The sequence below is a fragment of the Nycticebus coucang genome, chromosome 3 (assembly GCF_027406575.1).
Source record: "Nycticebus coucang isolate mNycCou1 chromosome 3, mNycCou1.pri, whole genome shotgun sequence".
In the NCBI taxonomy this organism is placed as follows: Eukaryota; Metazoa; Chordata; class Mammalia; order Primates; family Lorisidae; genus Nycticebus; species Nycticebus coucang.
The window spans coordinates 20,375,765-20,395,224 of NC_069782.1; the positions used below are offsets into that span (position 1 = coordinate 20,375,765).

The 19,460-nt window shown below is 44.1% G+C and overlaps 1 protein-coding gene and 1 non-coding gene across 2 annotated transcripts in view; one reads left to right on the top strand and one right to left on the bottom strand.

Moving 5' to 3' along the window:
* Nucleotides 1–19,460, bottom strand: part of DRAM1 (DNA damage regulated autophagy modulator 1) — a 49,131-nt gene that overhangs the window by 14,255 nt on the left and 15,416 nt on the right. Inside the window, exons 2-3 of the mRNA XM_053582967.1 lie at nucleotides 5,522–5,589; nucleotides 3,891–4,033 (exon numbers count right to left, since the gene is read on the bottom strand). Of these exons, the coding sequence (XP_053438942.1) occupies nucleotides 3,891–4,033; nucleotides 5,522–5,589 (211 nt within the window). The remainder of the gene's footprint in view (nucleotides 1–3,890; nucleotides 4,034–5,521; nucleotides 5,590–19,460) is intronic.
* On the top strand, nucleotides 13,774–13,903 carry LOC128582863 (small nucleolar RNA SNORA20). The gene has a single exon (XR_008379287.1). It is a non-coding gene; the product is annotated as a small nucleolar RNA SNORA20 (small nucleolar RNA).

Below are 19,460 nucleotides of genomic sequence, written 5' to 3' on the forward strand. Positions count from 1 at the left end.
AGATGAAAACCTGGCATCCTTTGTGGGCCCCTTTTTAGAAACTCTATTATTGTAAAATGTTGTTTAAAAAGTAGAAAATAAGATGCTTGGGAGGCTGAGGCAAGAGAATCGCCTAGGCCCAAGAGCTGGAGGTTGCTGTGAGCTGTGATGCCATTGCACTCTACTGAGGGCGATAAAGTAAGACTGTGTCTCTAACAAAAAAAAAAAAAAAAAAAAGCACTAAATACTAGAATACTGGCAGGGTGAAACAAATTTTTTTTCAAAAAGGATACTTTTTTTCCCCTAATATTTGCAGGGTTTTTTTTGGTTTTTTTTTGGCTGGGGCTGGGTTTGAACCCACCACCTCTGGCATATGGGGCCGGTGCCCTACTCCTTTGAGCCACAGATACTTTTCTTTTTTTGAGACAGAATCTCACTTTGTCACGCTGAGGCATCACAGCTCAGAGCAACTTTAAACTCTTGGACTTAAGTGATCCTCTTGTCTCAGCCTCCCAAGTAGCTGCCCCAACGCCCGGCTATTTTTAGACATGGGGGGTCTCACATTTGCTTAGGCTGGTCTCGAACTCCTGAGCTCAGGCACTAGACATGCTTCGGCCTCCCAGAGTGCTAGGATTACAGGCGGGAGCCACTGTGCCAGCCTTTTTCTTTTCTTTTTTTCCATAAAGAAAACATTTTAAAATTTAATTAATTAATTATTATTTTTTTTTTTTTGGGAGACAGAGCCTCAAGCTGTCACCCTGGGTAGAGTGCTGTGGCATCACAGCTCACAGCAACCTCCAACTCCTGGGCTCAAGCGATTCTCCCGCCTCTGCCTCCCAAGTAGCTGGGACTATAGGTGCCCGCCACAACGCCCAGCTGTTTTTTGGTTGCAGCCGTCATTATTGTTTGGCAAGGTCGGTTTGGATTTGAACCTGCCAGCTCAGGTGTATGTGGCTGGTGCCTTAGTCACTTGAGCCACAGGCGTAGGAGCCAATTAATTAATTTTTTGAGACAGTCTCACTCTGCTTGCCCAGGCTAGAATGCCATGGCATCATCATAGCCCACAGCAACCTCTAACTCCTGGGTTAAAGCAATCTCCCTGCCTCAGCCTCATAACTGAGACTACAGGTGCACAGCTAATTTTTCCATTTTTAGCTAAGACAGGGTCTCACTCCTGCTCAGGCTGGTCTTGAACTTCTGAGCTCAGGCAATCTACCTCAGCCTCCCGGAGTGCTAAAATTACAAGCTTGAGACACTGTGCCTGGCTTTTTAATTTTATTTTTAATTGACAAATAATAATTGTATGTATTTATGGGGCTTGTATATGTTTTGATATATGTTTGCATGGTGGAATGATTAAATCAAGACTAATGTATCCATCACCTCACATATTTATTGCTTTTTTGTGATGAGAACATTTGAAATATAGTGTTTTGGCGATTTTGAAATATGCAATGTTATTAACTATAGCCACCATACTGCACAATTAGAGCTCCAGAATTTATTCCTAAGTGAAACTTTGTATCCTTTGACCATCTCCCCATTTTCCATCCCTGGCAAACCCTGTTTACTGGTTCTATGAGTTTGACTTTTTTAGATCCCACATATAAATGGGGTCATGCAGTAATTTTCCTTCTGTGACAGACTGATTTCCATGTTGTCCCAAATGGCAAGATTTCAAAAAGGAAAACTTCTGAAAGAACAAGAAAGCACTGCCAGAGAGCAGTGAGGATGCACCAAAAAGAAACCATCCCACCCACCTGTTTGGGAAAGAGAGGTAGTTAGTTATCTGTTAACTTCTTAGAAATGTTATTTCCTGTTACTCAAAGAAACCACCAGAGGCAGTCACACTCTCTCTGGCCCCCACACCTCTAATTCTCAAGGCAACAGGTCCGGCCAGTTGGTTTGCTCCCAGCATGCTGAAAATGAATTGCAGGATATCAAACAAGAAATCTGTAAAGACATCTTTATCAGAACAATGACAAGTCAAACGCTTTAACCTGAGAAGTTAAAGATTCTATTGAAGATTCTATTTCTGGTTTTTGTAATGATTTAATCACTTCATTGCAGACTTAAAGAGAATCAAAAATTCAATTATCTCACCATGTAAGTTTTCTTCCTAAAACGAAGGTCTGCCCTTTGTGGTTTAAAAAATGTGACAGTGAGACCCCGACTCATGAAAAAAATGGAAAAACCCAGCCGGGGGCGAGCGCCTATAATCCCAGCGGCTTCCGGAGGCTGCGGCAGCGGGGTGCCCCCAGCTCAAGTCTGAGGTTGCGGTGAGCTACCACGCCCACTGCACTCTGCTCAGGGGCATAGGGTGGGACCCTGTCTCAACAACAACAACAAAAAAAAAACACCAAAATAACCATACTATAAAAGACACATCATGAAACTTGGGCCTGAATATAAAAACAAGGTTGTATTTTTCAGAATCCATATAATTTTGAAATGACACATGGAAAGATTAAACATATTTTATGTTCTAAATTAAAAAAAAAAAAAAAAAATGACATCTGGGCCAGGCTATAATCCTAGCATTCGGGGAGGCCAAGGAGGGGGTCACTTGAGCTCAGGAGTGTTCTATTTTTAGTTAAGACCCCAACTCTATTAAAAAAAATTGAAAAATTAGCCATGCGTCATGGCACATGCCTGTAGTCCCAGCTACTTGGGTGTGGCTGAGGCAAGAGGATTGCTTGAGCCCAGGAGTTGGAGGTTGCTGTAAGCTATCATGCCAGGGCACTCTACCAAGGGTGACAAAGTGAGACACTGTCTCAAAAAAAAAATGACAGGCCTGGTGCAGTGGCTCACATCAGAAGGGATGGATTGCTTTGACTGACAGCGAGACCCCATCTCTATTAAAAATAGAAAAAACTGAAGCAAGAAGATGGCTTGAACCCAGGAGTTTGAGGTTGCTGTGAGATATGATGCCACGGCACTCTGCCAAGGGTGACAAAGTAAGACTGTATCAAAAAAAAGGCAGGAGCAGCACCTGTGGCTCAAGGAGTAGGGCGCTGTCCCCATATACCAGAGGTGGCAGGTTCAAACCCAGCCCCGGCCAAAAACTGCAAAAAAAAAAAAAATAATAATAATTAAATAAATAATTACATCTGTGCTTCTTCTGATATTAAGTTATTCAGAAGATAAAGGGGTGTATACAAGGCCCCCCAAAACAATCCACACTGTGCTAGACAAATCACATCCTTCTAGACCTCCCCTTTTTGTTTTTTCCATTGTGCTTTCTGATGATAGAGCTGTGAGTTATATGCTTGCTTTTTGCTCCCAGGTATTTCTTCATTTGGGCATTGAGGATAAATCTTCCCACTGGCTCAGGGAACACTACCTTAGTTTGAAGCCCACCACTGTCACAATTACTCATATGATCTTAGGCAAGTGTGAACTTTTCTGGGACTCCATTTCGCCAGTGATAAATACAGACAATAGATAAAGTCTTGTACCTATCCTGTAAGGCTTTTATTAGAATTGCATGAGTGGGCTCGGCGCCTGTAGCTCAGCGGCTAGGGCGCCAGATACACTAGGAGTGGTAGGTTTAAACCTGGCCCCGGCCCACCAAACAACAAAGAGCAACTACAATCAAAAAATAGCCGGGCGTTGTGCCAGGCACCTGTAGTCCCAGCTACTCGGGAGGCTAAGGCAAGAGAATCACTAGAGCCCAGGATTTTGAGGTTGCTGTGAGCTGTGATAATGCCACAGCACTCTACCAAGGGTGACAGAATGAGGTTCAGTCTCAAAAAAACCAAAATTTTTTTTCTAAAAACAAACTAATTTTTGTAAACTCATCAACCATTTAATAGCTATCCTGGAGCAAATGTGCCTCCTGCATTCCTGCTTCTCTTCTTGGACATGTGCACCCCATCACCTCCAAAAACCAAAGAAGCTTCAGGTCATACCTGAAAATTGGCAACAATGCCCATTCCGATACATCCCACCAATCCGAGAACTAATGACACCAAGTTAAAAACAGGAGTGCTGAAATAGCAGGTTTGATTTTGTTTCTCCACTATTTTATATCTTGTGTACATCGTGGCTGCACCTGGAAAAGAAAGGAACTTTAATGAACTATCATTACTTGATTTTTTTTTTTTTTTTTGAGACAGAGTCTCACTCTCTTGCCCAGGCTAGAGTGCCATGTCATTAATAGCTGATGACAACCTCAAACTCCTGTGCTCAAGTCATCCTCCTGCCTCAGCCTCCCACGTAGCTGGGACTACAAGCGCCTGCCACAACACCCAGCTAATTTTTCTATTTTTAGTAAAGATGGGGTGTCGGGCTGGGTACAGTGGCTCACACCAATAATCCTAGCACTCTGGGAGGCCGAGACAGGTGGATTGCCTGAGCTACAGGTTCTGAGATCAGCCTGAGCAAGTTCGAGACCCCATCTCTAAAAAATAGCCAGGCATTATAAGCAGCTGCCTGTAGTCCCAACTACTTGGCAGGCTGAGACAAGAGAATTCCTTGAACCCAAGAGTTTGAGGTTGCTGTAAGCTGTGACACCACAACACTCTAACGAGGGTGACAAAGTCAGACTCTGTCTCAAAATAAATAAATAAATAAAATAAAGATAGGGTCGTTGCTCTTGCTGAGGCTGGTCTCCAACTCCTGAGCTCAAGTGATCCCTCTGCCTCAGCCTCCCAGAGTGGTAGGATTACAAGTGAGAGCCACCAATTCCAGCTAATTTTTTTTTTTTAGAATAAAAAACAGAGAAGTTTTGTATCACTTTTCTTTATTATTATTAAATCACAGCCATGTACATTAGTGTAGTCAAGAGGTACAATGTGCTGATTTCATATACAATCTGAAATATTTTCTTTTTTTTTTTGAGACAGAGCCTCAAGCTGTCACCCTGGGTAGAGTGCTATAGCATCACAGCTCACAGCAACCTCCAACTCCTGGGTTTAAGCCATTCTCTTGCCTCAGCCTCCCAAGTAGCTGGGACCACAGGCGCCCGCCACAACGCCTGGCTATTTTTTTGGTTGCAGCCGTCATTGTTGTTTGGTGGGCCCGGGCTGGATTTGAACCCGTCAGCTCAGGTGTATGTGGCTGGTGCCTTAGCTGCTTGAGCCACAGGCACAGAGAAACAATCTGAAATATTTTCATCAAACTGTTTAACATAGCCTTCATGACATTTTCTTAGTTGTTGTATGAAGACATTTGAATTCTGCATTTAGTAAGTTTTGCCTGTACCCATTCTACGATGCACCGTAGGCGTGGCCCCACCCGTTACCCTCCCTCCACCCCATGTATTCACCTTTGAAAAATGTCGTGATTGGGGCTTGGTGCCTGTGGCTCAAGCAACTAAGGTGCCAGTCACATACACTTGAGCTCTTGCTCTTACCACATAAAATAAAGAAAAGTTCCATAATAAAGCCATAACTAATATTGGATTTCTGGTCACTTTAGTTTCTCAAAATTCTAGCTGCAAAGGTTGTCGTTTTGAAAACTTAAAAACAAGCTGTCAATAACACATCTGACTTCATTTGGGATTGGATTTTTCCTTAATTTATGATTATTGTGTACTTACCAAGAAATGCAGAGAAGTTTATCATAAATCCAAAAATACCACTCTCTGGAGGTGTTGTTCCTGTATCACTGGGGAGGAGAAGAAATGCCCAGATTATTACATTCAGTTCAGACCTCTGGGCAGCCATATAATTGGCGGATTTGTTATTGAGTTTTATCTGGGTATTTAAAAGCCACTTCGAATGCCAAAGATCTAAAGTAGTTTCGTTCTGGCTCTGAAAATTCTGAAATTTATTTTTTCTACCATGAGAGATTACATTTAATGTTTTTCCAGAGTCAAAAGCTAGGAAATGTTTAAGATGAATGGTGTTGCCATCTCTCACCCCCAAAAACTTGTTCTATGTTCATTCTTTTTTTTTTTTTTATTGTTGGGGATTCATTGAGGGTACAATAAGCCAAGTTACACTGATTGCATTTGTTAGGTAAAGTCCCTCTTGCAATCATGTCTTGTCCCCAGATATATGTTCATTCTTAGTAAAGACTAGAGTGTGTGACTATTTGGGGTTTTAAAAAGTATAGCTGATCCAGGTGGCTCCTGTGGCTCAGTGAGTAAGGCGCCAGCCCCATATACCAGAGGTGGTGGGTTCAAACCCAGCCCCAGCCAAAAAACAACGCTAAATAAATAAATAAGTTGCTGATCTAAAATCATGTTTGAAAATTCTACTCAGTGCCTGTGGCTCAAGTGGCTAAGGCGCCACATACACCTGAGCTGGCGGGTTCGAATCCAGCCCAGACCAGCCAAACAATGACGGCTGCAACGAAAAAATAGCCAGGTGTTGTGGCAGGCGCCTGTAGTCCCAGCTACATTGGGAGGCAGAGGCAGGAGACTCACTTGAGCCCAGGAATTGGAGGTTGTTGTGAGCTGTGATGCCACAGCACTCTACCCAGGGTGACAGCTTGCGGCTCTGTCTCAAAAAAAGAAAAAAAGAAAATTCTACTATTGAGATATGAAGTACACGTAAAAATGTCACTGTAATTTTTTGGTAACTGGATATTCGCCCATGATTTTACAGTGCTGAAAGTAAGTGATAAAATGTGAGCAATGTTATTGATCTCTATTAGTACTATATGGAAACAATAAGGTTTTAAGGGGATAGTAATTGTGGTAATTTTTTTTTTTTTTGAGACAGAGTCTCACTATGTCGCCCACGGTAGAGTACAGTCACATCACAGCTCACAGCAACCTCCAACTCTTGGGCTTAAGCATTCTCTTGCCTCAGCCTCCCAAGTAGCTGGGACTACAGGTGCCCGCCACAATGCCCAGCTGTTTTTTGGTTGTAGTTGTCATTGTTGTTTGGCGGGCCAGGCTGGGTTCAAACCCACCAGCTCCGGTGTATGTGGCTGGTGCCCTAGCTGCTGAGCTATAGGCACTGAGCCTGTGTTAAATTATTTTAATAAAAAACAGTTTCTGTAAAACATTTTTCACTGCTCTGCGCCTGTAGCACAATGGTTACAGCACCAGCCACATACACCAAGGCTGGCGGGTTTGAACCCAGGCCAGCTAAACAATGACAACTGCAACAAAAAACAGCGTTGTGGCAGGCGCCGGTAGTCCCAGCTACTTGGGAGGCTGAGGCAAGAGAATCACTTAAGCCCAAGAGTTTGAGGTTGTTATGAGCCGTGACGCTACGGCAGTCTACCGAGGGCGACATAGTAAGACTCTGTCTCAAAAAAAAAAAAACAAAAAGCCATGTTTCAGGTGTAGTCTATCAGTTAATCAAGTGAGTTCCAAGTTATTGTTTGTAATGTTCTATTTTTTATTTAGTAGTGCAAATTTTAAAATCTTTACATTTCCAGTCTGCTCACATAGCAACTTTCCCAGTTTTAAAACTGATGGGAAAAGAGCTCCCAATTAGTACCCATTTTGAGTCCTTCCAAGTTTAAAAACAGCTCTGAAATTTAAGTTTTGAAAAAACTGATCCCAGAAAAAGTGGAAAAAAAAAAAAACAGATTACACTGAAAAGGACACATTTCAAAGAGTCTGAAGAATCCCACAAGAAGCCTTTGTGTGCAGAAAGCAAGAATGTCACGATTCATTCCCAATTATCTCAATTTCAGTTGTCACACCTGTAAGAACCTGCTGCACAGGGGTCCTTAAACTGCGGCCCGGACCACGTGCGGCGGTATGATTGTATTTGTTCCCGTTTTGTTTTTTTACTTCAAAATAAGATATGTGCAGTGTGCATAGGAATTTGTTCATAGTTTTTTTTAACTATAGTCCGGCTCTCCAGCGGTCTGAGGGACAGTGAATTGGTCCCCTGTTTAAAAAGTCTGAGGACTTGCACAGTCACCGCGGTCCCTGTGGAACCTCAGCTGCAGCGGTCGGGTCGCGCTGGGCTTTAGTCCAGGGCACCAGGGAAGTGGTCGCAGTGCCGAAGGCCTCAGCAATGGGACAGACGGGACCTCGACACCGTCCAACAACACACTCTCCCGCAAGCTGCGTGGAGACAAGGCTGGACAAGGACAAGGTGAATGCGCAACATTGACACAAGAATCATGCCGTACATGTCCAGTATTAACTCAGAGAGTGGAAGCCCTGCAGAACAGACCTGTCTTATAAAATAGAGCACTTAGATTTCAGACTGAGTGGAGAGGCAGATACAGCTGCAAGAGTGGGTCTGGAAGAGCTACTTCAATGTGCAGCTGGTCAAATAGAGCTTCATGAGAGATCCAAACTTTCTGAGACAGTCGGGGGAAATTGTGAAATTATCTTTTATTTTTTGAGACAGCCTCAAGCTGTCGCCCTGGATAGAGTACTGTGGCATCACAGCTCATAGCAACCTCCAGCTCCTGGGCTCAAGCAGTTCTCTGCCTCCCAAGTAGCTGGGACTACAGGCGCCCTGGCCACAATGCCCAGCTATTTTTTGGTTGCAGCTGTTATTATTTGGAGGCCTGGGCTGGATTCGAACCTGCCAGCTCAGGTTCATGTGGCTGCCGCCTCCAAGCCAGAAATTGTGAAATTATAAATGAACTAGTTGCTGCCTCTACCCAAAAAGGCCAGATGAAGAAGAAAAGGCTGAATGAGCTGAGGGTCACACAGGCTGATGAGAACCTCATGTCACAGGAGATGTTTGTCAGAATTGTGGGGAATAAGTTCAAGTGCATTGGGAAAGGAAGTTTTTGTTTGTTTGTTTGTTTGTTTTTTGTAGAGACAGAGTCTCACTTTATGGCCCTCGATAGAGTGCCATGGCCTCACACAGCTCACAGCAACCTCCAACTCCTGGGCTCAAGCGGTTCTCTTGCCTCAGCCTCCCAAGCAGCTGGGACTACAGGCGCCTGCCACAACGCCCGGCTATTTTTTGGTTGCAGTTCAGCCAGGGCCGGGTTTGAACCCACCACCCTCAGTATATGGGGCCAGCGCCCTACCAACTGAGCCACCGGCGCCGCCCGGGAAAGGAAGTTTTGTGACATTTCTTTTCTGATCACAATGATGTAAATAGACAGCAAAATATTGGATTTTGCACACGCTGCCCTGGGAATCATTGCTGCCATTGTAGCCTGCTTCATGTCCTTATTGGGCTTGAGTGAAATGCAGACTTACTGCTATTTGCAGGTGTTGCACACAAAGCACTCCTTTATAAGATCATAAAAATACATAAGATAGAAAATCTTTGGAGATTACTTATCTGAAAGCCTTGCTTATTTTTTTGTGGTTTTTGGCCGGGGCTGGGTTTGAACCCGTCACCTCTGGCATATGGGACTGGTGCCCTACTCCTGGAGCCACAGGCGCCACCCAAGCCTTGCTTTCTTTCTTTTTTTTGTAGAGACAGAGTCTCACTGTACCGCCTTCGGGTAGAGTGCCGCGGCATCACACGGCTCACAGCAACCTCTAACTCTTGGGCTTACGTGATTCTCCTGCCTCAGCCTCCCGAGCAGCTGGGACTACAGGCGCCCGCCACAACGCCCGGCTATTTTTCTGTTGCAGTTTGGCCGGGGCTGGGTGCGAACCTGCCACCCTGGGCATATGGGGCTGGCGCCCTACTCACTGAGCCACAAGCACCGCCCCCAAGCCTTGCTTTCTTAAACACAGTTCTCATAGTACACCCGTTAGTAACTTTCTAGTGTAATTACACTTCAGCACTTCAGAGAGGAGGAAGCGAGGCAGAGAATGCAGGCCAGTGGGTACAAATGTAGCCGGCGTTACACGTGCAGTGTTCCTGTTAGAGTTGTCTGCTCCTCCTAATTACAGCAGGTCTGGTTTCCATGTTTATTTGCACAATACTTATGGTAAGTTTTTGTGATTGGGAAGTTATCTGCCTCTCAGACTTATTGAGGATCCGAGTGGTACACATTTGTATGGTGAACTGTGCAATCATCTAAATAGCAATAAATGGTATAGTGGGTTTGAAACAGACATGAAGGGAGTTGTTCAGAGCTGATGTGTGTGGAGAGCATTTTCACTATTGCTGAATGTGAATGATCAGAAAGAAGATATTTTTCTATCACTGTAACGGTATTCTGGTATTTCTTACACAATTAAAATGATCACCTATATAACCTATATCAGCTATGTTTTCTTGGTATCATATTATAAAACATCGCTTTTCAAAATGTTTATCACAGAGTATATGTGACATTAATATGCCTAATGATTACAATTTGAATGATAATGAGTATTCATATATTTATTTTGTTTTAATTTGAATTGCCTGTGCAGGGTTCCTTATGCAGAGAAAGAAAGCAGATTCAGGAATCAGAAAAAAAATAAATAAAATTTTAATGATAAAATTAAAAAAAAAAGTTTGAGGACACCTGGTTTAGAACTTTTTTTTTTTAAGAGACAGAGTCTCACTTCATGGCCCTCAGTAGAGTGCCGTGGCCTCACACAGCTCACAGCAACCTCCAACTCCTGGGCTTAAGCAATTCTCTTGCCTCAGCCTCCCAAGTAGCTGGGACTACAGGCGCCCGCCACAACACCTGGCTATTTTTTGGTTGCAGTTCAGCCAGGGCCGGGTTTGAACCCGCCACCCTCGGTATATGGGGCCGGCGCCTTACCAACTGAGCCACAGGTGCTGCCCAATAATTTAAGGTTTTTTTTTTTGGTTTTTGGCTGGGGCTAGGTTTGAACCCGCCACCTCCAGCATATGGGACCAGCGCCCTACTTCTTGAGCCACAGGCGCTGCCCCTGGTTTAGAACTTAACACCATCACCTTTCCCACTATAACCATTTTGCATGCTGAAGGAGTGTGAGGTGGAGAAGGCTGCCTGAGACGCAGGAGGCCCTTCCAAGTGCACAGCTCAGGGGCATGGAGAACTAAGTGGGGCCAGTGCCAGGAAGAAAGCAGAGACAGCTACCAACCTTGGGCAGCACTTCTGCCACATGATTAACTCTGACAAGGAAATTTAGCCGCCTGTCTTGACCCCAAGGTATAAAAAAGCAGCCACCAGGTGACTCATCCTACAGCAGGTTTGACAGTAATTCTGGAACCTCCATCAGCCACATACTAGAAACAGAAGCACAGGCAGAGCAGATGTCCTAGGGGAAAGTTTATTTGCTTGTTTGTGGAGAAAGGGAAGGAAACGGAGGATGTCCTAGGGGAAAGTTTATTTGCATGTTTGGGAAGGTAAGCAGCTGGAGGCAAGAAGGGGTTCTAGCAGGAGGTGGAGACCAGACTTGGGGACCCTGTCAACTGATGGTTGTGCTGATGTTGGAATTCTGATGAGCATAACACCAATGGGGGAACCAACAGACACTGCGGGCAGCCTCTTTTTATTTACAAACAATTCCATCACACAAACGAGGCAGTAATATTTGGCTGGCACAGTTATGCATGGCGGCCTGATTCAAAAAACAAGAGCGCAAGTGAAAGGGGACAGCAGCTGCTTCCCAGCCTTGAAGAAGCAGTCTCTCTAGGAAGCTCCCTCATTGTTTCAGCAGTGCAGTTGGCCCTGCCCCAGCCCCACCCATCACCTCACCTGTCTCCTTGTTAATGAGGCGTGTCCAGGAAACTCTAAGGGCTAAGGAGAGCCAGGGGTTCGCTTGCCTGTGGTTTAGAAGCTGTTGAGGCTGTTATGTGTACACAGTTATTCAGGGGAGGTTGTGCCAGGCAATCGGTGGATGTCCGCAGTGCCTGTATTTACATTTCTGCAAGTTAAGCTGACCATGGAAAATTCCAAGTAGTTTGTGTAATATCCTTCTCCAGTCCAAACTAATTTATGACATTAAGCCAGAGCATAATCAACTGATGCTTAAAGTATTAAAAACAATACAAAGAAAATTTCCCAAACTTGATCAAATGCTGAATCACTGAATACAGGAGATTTGATTACTTCAAAGCCTGGAGTTATGTTTATTGGAGGGACTTAGATGTGGATAAAATCCAACATTATTTCTCTGCAGTGAGAGGTTTACTAAATTGTTCTAAATTCAGGCGGCACCTATGGCTCGGTGAGTGGGGCACCAGCCTCATATACCAAGGGTGGTGGGTTCAAACTCAGCCCCAGCCAACCTACAACAAAAAATAGCTGGGCATTGTGGTGGGCACCTGTAGTCCCAGCTACTCAGGAGGCTGAGGCAAGAGAATCACCTAAGCGCAAGAACTGGGGGGTTGCTGTGAGCTGTGACACCACCGCACTCTACCAAGGGTGACAAAGTGAGACTCTGTCTCTGAAAAAGAAAAAAAAAATTGTTCTAAATTCATAAGCTCATTGCTTGGAAGATTGACCAGGACTTAGAACCTAAAAAAAATAATGCTCTAGTAAAAAGAAACCATTATTTTCTTTGTCCTTACAATATTTAAATATATGTCTATTATTTAAAAGAAATAAGTATGATAATAAAATGTAAACTACAGCTTATTAGATACTTGGAATGTTAGGGCTAACTTGTGGCAGCTTCATTTGGTTATGACTATTCTAGTGTGGGAAGCACCATACAGCTACGTGTATGTTATCAACTATTTTTAAACTAAAAGATAATTTCCTACCCACAAATGCAAATGAGTTGCTTTTTTCTCAAACTACCCGCATGCAACTTCACCCTTTCTCTGGCAGAGTTCCTTCTTTTTTTACACATACAGAACTTTTTTTTTTTTTTTTTTTTGCAGTGTTTGGCCGGGGCTGGGTTTGAATCCCCCACCTCCAGTATATGGGGCCGGCGCCCTACTCCTCTGAGCCACAGGTGCCACCCTGCATACAGAACTTTTTAAAACAAATTATTAAGCTTCTCCTAAGTGATGGGAACCACGCTGGTGATGAGGACACAAACAGGAAAAGATAATTTACTACCTTCTAAAAGCTTAGCATCTAACAATCCAGAGATTCATGGTTACTGATTGCTTTCTATATAACAGGCAATTTTGTAGCCTCAGTGAATAGTGTAGTGATTAAAACAGAAACAGCCCCTCCTTCATGGAATGTTGGTTCTGGTTTATATTGATGAACATTACTGATCTAGGCCCAATGAGTGAAAAAAAAAAGGAAAGGTGGATAAGAGAACAGATAGAGATAGGTGAGCTGCTTACTTGTGACAGGGTAATCTGGGAAGGTGACCTTGGGAAGAGACCTTGATTTTTTTGTTTGTTTGTTTTTGAGACAGAGTCTCACTGTCACCCTGGGTAGAGGGCTGAGGCAACCTCATACTCTTAGGCTCAAGAGATCTTTTCGCCTCAGCTTCCCAAGTAGCTGGGACTACAGGTGCCTGCCACAATGCTGAGCTAATTTTTCTATTTTTAGGAGAGACAGGGTCTTGCTCTGGCTCAGACAGGTCTCGAATTCCTGAGCTCAGGAGATCCACCAGCCTCTGCCTCTCAGAGTGCTAGGATTACAAGTGTGACCCACCTCTCCGGCTGAGACCTGAATTGTCAAGGAGAGAAGGAGCATTAGAACACGTGAGCCAAGTCAGGCCAGGTTCACACCGGTAGTCCCAGCCAATCATTTCAGCCCAGGAGTTGTAGGCTGTAGTGAGCTATGGTTGGGGCACTGCTCCCTAGCCTGGGCAACAGTGAGACCTTGTCTAGTAAAAAAAAAAAAAAAATAGGCTCAGTGCCTGTAGCATAGTGATTATGGTGCCAGCCACATACACCAAGAGTGGCAGGTTGGAACCCAGCCCTGGCCAGCTAAACAACTGCAACAAAAAAATAGCTGGGCATTGCAGCGGGCTCCTGTAGTCCCAGCTACTTGGGAGGCTAAGGCAAGAGAATCGCTTAAGCCCAAGAGTTTGAAGTTGCTGTAAGCTATGACGCCATGGAACTCTACCAAGGGTGACATACTGAGACTCCGTCTCAAAAAAATAAATAAATAAAAACACAAAACCTTCCCATTTACTTGATGCTATAATTTCACAATGTTATGAGCAATTATATGCATGGGATAAAATGATATCGGACCACTGTAAATTGAAGTAAAGTAACCATTCTCCTCTCCTCTAGATCACCGGACATTGTTTTGGTAAATAAAAAAAAAAAAAATTAATTTAAAATGTTTTTAAAGTGCTGGGAGGACAAGGCTGGTGGATTGCCTGAGTTCATGAATTCAAGACCAGCCTGAGCAAGAGCGAGACCCGGTCTCTAAAAAGTAGCTGGGCACTGTGGCGGGCACTTGTCATCCCAGCTACTTGGGAGGTGGAGGCAAGAGAATTGCTTGAGCCTAAGAGTTTGAAGTTGCTGTTAGCTATGGTGACTCCACAGCACTCTACCGAGGGTGACAAAATCACAGTCTGTCTAAAAAAAGAAAAAGAAAGAAATTTAAAAATATGATAGCTGGCCAGGAAATTTAAATTTACAAACATAGAGAATAGCCATGTGCTGTGAGATGGCTATTTGTTAGGCAAACTACAAGGACCTAGGTGTGGCTGGAAGCGAGTAGGCACAGACAGTGGGGTACGTGTGCGCAGGACGAGGGGGTCATGGAAAGGACTCTGGATGTTATTCTAACTACGGTGAGAAGCTGTTGAGAAGCTGGAGCAGCAAAGTGATATGAAGTCAACTGACCTTTTTAAAGGATGTTTCAAAAAGACCATAGAGAGGCAAGAAGGAGATCGTTAGGAAGCTATTTCCATAGTTCGTCAAGAGGTAACAGTGGCTCAGACCGGTGTGGTAATAAGGACGGAGATGAAAGTGGTCAGATTTAGGAAGTTTTTGAAGGCAGACTCTAGAAACCATCCCCTTTTAGACTCCAGAAGCTAACGTTACCAAAAGAACAAATAGAAATGAATCCATTTCCTCAGAACTTACACTCTGCCTGGCACATCTTAACCTTCACAACATTATAAGGAAAGCACTTATCACCGTTTTAAAGACTCCCCAAGGTCATCTAGAGAGTAAATGATGAAACCAGGCTATGCATCTAGAATTGTCTAATTTCAAGGGACACAACTCAGGAACTCTTCTTTGCTGTGCTATATTACATTTATTTAAACATATGATCATTTTGGCATTAGTTTATATAGTTATACTAGTTTATAGTATCATATATCTACAATCAACATCATATCCACTATTTCTTCTGGAGCCATTAGAAGTCTTTGTCTCACACTGTAACTCTTCAATGTACGTTCTCAATGGACTAAAAGGTAATTACTGTTAGATAAAGACAACTACTAAGTGAAGGAAGTTTCTTTTATTTTTCTGTAAGTTGAGATTGAGCACTCATGTTTGAAAGTTGTCGGCCCTGCATAAGCCAACACTTTCTGAGCAATACTCTAATGCCTTTTTTTTGAGACAGAGTCTCAATGCCATGGCATTCGCCTAACTCACAGCAACCTCATACTCCTGGGCTCAAGAGATCCTCCTGCATTGGCCTCCCAAGTAGCTGGGACCACAATGCGTAGCTAATTTTTTCTATTTTTAGTAGAGATGGAGTCTCACTCTTGGTAAGGCTGGTCTCAAACTCCTAAGCTCAAGCGATCCTCCTGCTTCGGCCTCCCAGAGTGCTGGGATTACAGGCATGAGCCACCAGGCCTGGCCTCTAAAGACTTTTTAAAAATAGGAAGAATAGGGCTGTGCCTGCGGCTCAGTGAGTAGGGCACCGGCGCCATATACCAAGGGTGGCAGGTTCAGACCCAGCCCCGGCAAACTGCAACCACAAAAAAAAAAAAAAAAAAAAAAAAAAGGAATGGGCTTAGCACCTGTAGCTCAGAGGGTAGGGCACCAGCCACATACACTGGAGCTGGTGAGGGGTTCGAATTCAGCCCAGGCCTGCCAAACAATGACAACTACAACAAAAAATAGCCGGGCGGCGCCTATGGCTCAGTCGGTAAGGCACCGGCCCCATATACCGAGGGTGACGGGTTCAAACACAGCCCTGGCCAAACTGCAACCAAAAAATAGCCGGGCGTTGGGTGGCGCCTGTGGCTCAAGGAGTAGGGCGCCAGTCCCATATGCCGGAGGTGGTGGGTTCAAACCCAGCCCCGGCCAAAAAAAAAAAAAAAAAAAATAGCCGGGCGTTGTGGCGGGCGCCTGTAGTCCCAGCTACTCGGGAGGCTGAGGCAAGAGAATCGCTTAAGCCCAGGAGTTGGAGGTTGCTGTGAGCTGTGTGATGCCATGGCACTCTACCGAGGGCCATAAAGTGAGACTCTTGTCTCTACAAAAAAAAAAAAAAAAAGAGTTTCTCAGAATTAACTAGTTCAAATCATGCTAATTTTTTTGTTTTTTAGAGATAGAATCTTCTGCAAATTCATCCTCATTAGGGAAATTTATTTTATTTATTTATTTATTTTTGTAGAGACAGAGTCTCACTTATTGCCCTCAGTAGAGTGCCGTGGCATCACACAGCTCACAGGAACCTCCAACTCCTGGGCTTAGGTGATTCTCTTGCCTCAGCCTCCCGAGTAGCTGGGACTACAGGTGCCCGCCATAACACCTGGCCATTTTTTTGTTGCAGTTTGGCCAGGGCTGGGTTCGAACCCACCACCCTCGGTATATGGGGCCACTAAGCCACAGGCACCACCCTGAATCATGCTTTAAATTCGATTATAAAGGATCATTTCAAAGATGATACTCTTTCTAGCTAATAGTTTTAAATGATCTATCTGCCTTTCTGTCCTTACGACATTATGGTACAGAAATACTATGGGGTAATAATCACAGTGCTGTGAAGTCAGAAGTGTCATTAACATCATGTCAGAATACGCTGAAATTTTTTTTTTTTGGTAGAGACAGAGTCTCACTTTATCACGCTCATAGAGGGCGGTGGCATCACACAGCAACCTCCAACTCCTGGGCTTAGGTGATTCTCTTGCCTCGGCCTCCCGAGTAGCTGGGACTAAGAATACACTGATTTTACACACAGACCTCCTTATCTAAATAGTTATAGTCCCTGCCCTCAGTGTTATGGTTTCAGGGAATGCTGACTTTTGCAATACCAGCCCTGGCCAAAAACTGCAAAAAAAAAAAGTTGATTTAAACAAAAGTCACTAAAAATTAAAAGGATACGTACATACAGCAGACATTTATTTTTAACTGAAACTATATAAATGTACATTGTGTGTATCTTCTTGTCATATAAGCCTTATCTACTCTGAATCATCTCATCTCCAGTTTTGGTTTCTTTAAGGCAAAGGGAAATCTTTTTTTTTTTTTTGTAGAGACAGTGTCTCACTTTACCGCCTTCGGTAGAGTGTCATGATATCACAGGACTCACAGCAACCTCTAGCTCTTGGGCTTCCGCGATTCTCCTGCCTCAGCCTCCAGAGCAGCTGAAAATCTTTTTTTTTTTAAACTTTAGGAAGGCACCTGTGGCTCAAAGGAGTAGGGCGCCAGCCCCATATGCCAGAGGTGGCAGGTTCAAACCCAGCCCCGGCCAAAAAAAAACCCAAAAAACTTTAGATTAATGAAGGTATAGATGACAGGTTACATTGTTTACATTTGTTAGGTAAGGTCTGAATTGTAGTTCTGACCCTCCCCCAGGAGATGTGCTGTACACCTCTGACATTTGGCCTGTTAGGTGAGAGCACACGTTTCCCTCTCCCTCCTCAACACCCCTCTCCCCTCTCCTTGAGTTTAACTGTGTTTTTCTCTTGTGTGAGAATGTTACTTCATCATCTGCTGGTTTCATATTTGTATTGAGTACATTGGACACTTGCTTTTCCACTCTTGTATGAAGGGAAATCTTTTTTTTGGTTTTTTAAATTTATTTTTAATAGTATTTTTATTTATTTTTTTTTTTTTATTTTTTAAGAGACAGAGTCTCACTTTGTTGCCCTCGGTAGAGTACTGTGCCATTATAGCTCACAGCAACCTCAGACTCTTGGGCTTAAGTGATTCTCTTGCCTCAGCCTTGAGAGTAGCTGGGACTACAGGCGCCCACCACAATGCTCGACTAGTTTTTGTTGCAGTTTGGCCGGGGCTGGTTTTGAACCCGCCACCCTCGGTATATGGGGCCAGTGCCCTACTTACTGAGCCACAGGTGCCACCCCAGTCTGAAGAGAAATCTTAAAAAACACCTTTGAAGCCATTTGAGTGCAGAATCCCACTTTTCTTTTTATCAATTTTCCTAACTCGTAATACAATTGTCAAATCCACTGCTAAAATGACTACAATTTTTTTTTAACTTGTCTCTTTTGAATCTGTCCAAAGTATTCAAACAAATTTTCTTTAGAAATTACAATTCGTAGATCAGCAGTTGATGTTTATGAAGTCACACAGTGATAATGAAAAATACAACTGGCATAAACATAAATACAATTTGGGACAACACAACTGGCGTTTGATAAGAATACAAACAGAGAGGTGACAGAAGCCTGAAAGCTCCCAAAGAGATGCCCACACTGGGAGGCATTTGCAAGGGTCATTGGCTATGGTCAGTGTATTTTTCAGAGAATGAAGTTATTAGTTAACCCAGCAAGTTGATTAAGTTGAGGTTGGTTAAGAAAGTTTCTTATGCTGGAACATAGTCTTCTTAGTAAAGTATCTCAAGAATGGAAGAAAAAGTATCCAATGTACTCAGCCCTACTATGAAGCTAATTTATGGCTTTCATATGAAGGCTATAACCCAGTTATAACCTAAGAATAGGGGGAAGGAGGAAAGGGAGGGGAGGGAGGGGGGAGGGTGATTGGTGGGATTACAACTGTGGTGCATCTCACAAGGGTACATGTGAAACTTAGTAAATGTAGAATATAAGTGTCTTAACACAATAACTAAGAAAATGCCAGGAAGGCTATGTTAACCAGTGTGATGAAAATGTGTTAAATGGTCTATAAAACCAGTGTATGGTGTCCCATGATCACATTAATGTACACAGCTATGATTTAATAATAAAATAAAATTAAGGGTGGTGCCTGTGGCTCAAAGGAGTAGGGCGCTGGCCCCATATACCAGAGGTTGCAGGTTCAAACCCGGCCCTGGGCAAAAAAAAAAAAAACACAAACCTTCTTGGGCGGCGCCTGTGGCTCAGTCGGTAGGGCGCCGGCCCCATATACCGAGGGTGGCGGGTTCAGGCCCGGCCCCGGCCAAACTGCAACCAAGAAATGGCCGGGTGTTGTGGCGGGCGCCTGTAGTCCCAGCTACTCGGGAGGCTGAGGCAAGAGAATCGCTTGAGCCCAGGAGTTGGAGGTTGCTGTGAGCTGTGTGAGGCCACGGCACTCTACCGAGGGCCATAAGGTGAGACTCTGTCTCTATAAAAAAAAAAACAAACCGGGTGGTGCCTGTGGCTCAGTGAGTAGGGCGCCGGCCCCATATGCCGAGGGTGGTGGGTTCAAACCCAGCCCCGGCCAAACTGCAACAACAAAAAAATAGCCGGGCGTTGTGGCGGGCGCCTGTAGTCCCAGCTACTCGGGAGGCTGAGGCAAGAGAATCGCTTAAGCCCAGGAGTTGGAGGTTGCTGTGAGCTGTGTGAGGCCACGGCACTCTACCGAGGGCAGTAAAGTGAGACTCTGTCTCTACAAAAAAAAAAAAAACAAACCTTCTTATATTATATCCACATACAGGGTATCCGTAAAGTTCATGTGCAATTTAAAAATAGACAACTGGCTCAGCACCAGTAGCACAGTGGTTATGGCGCC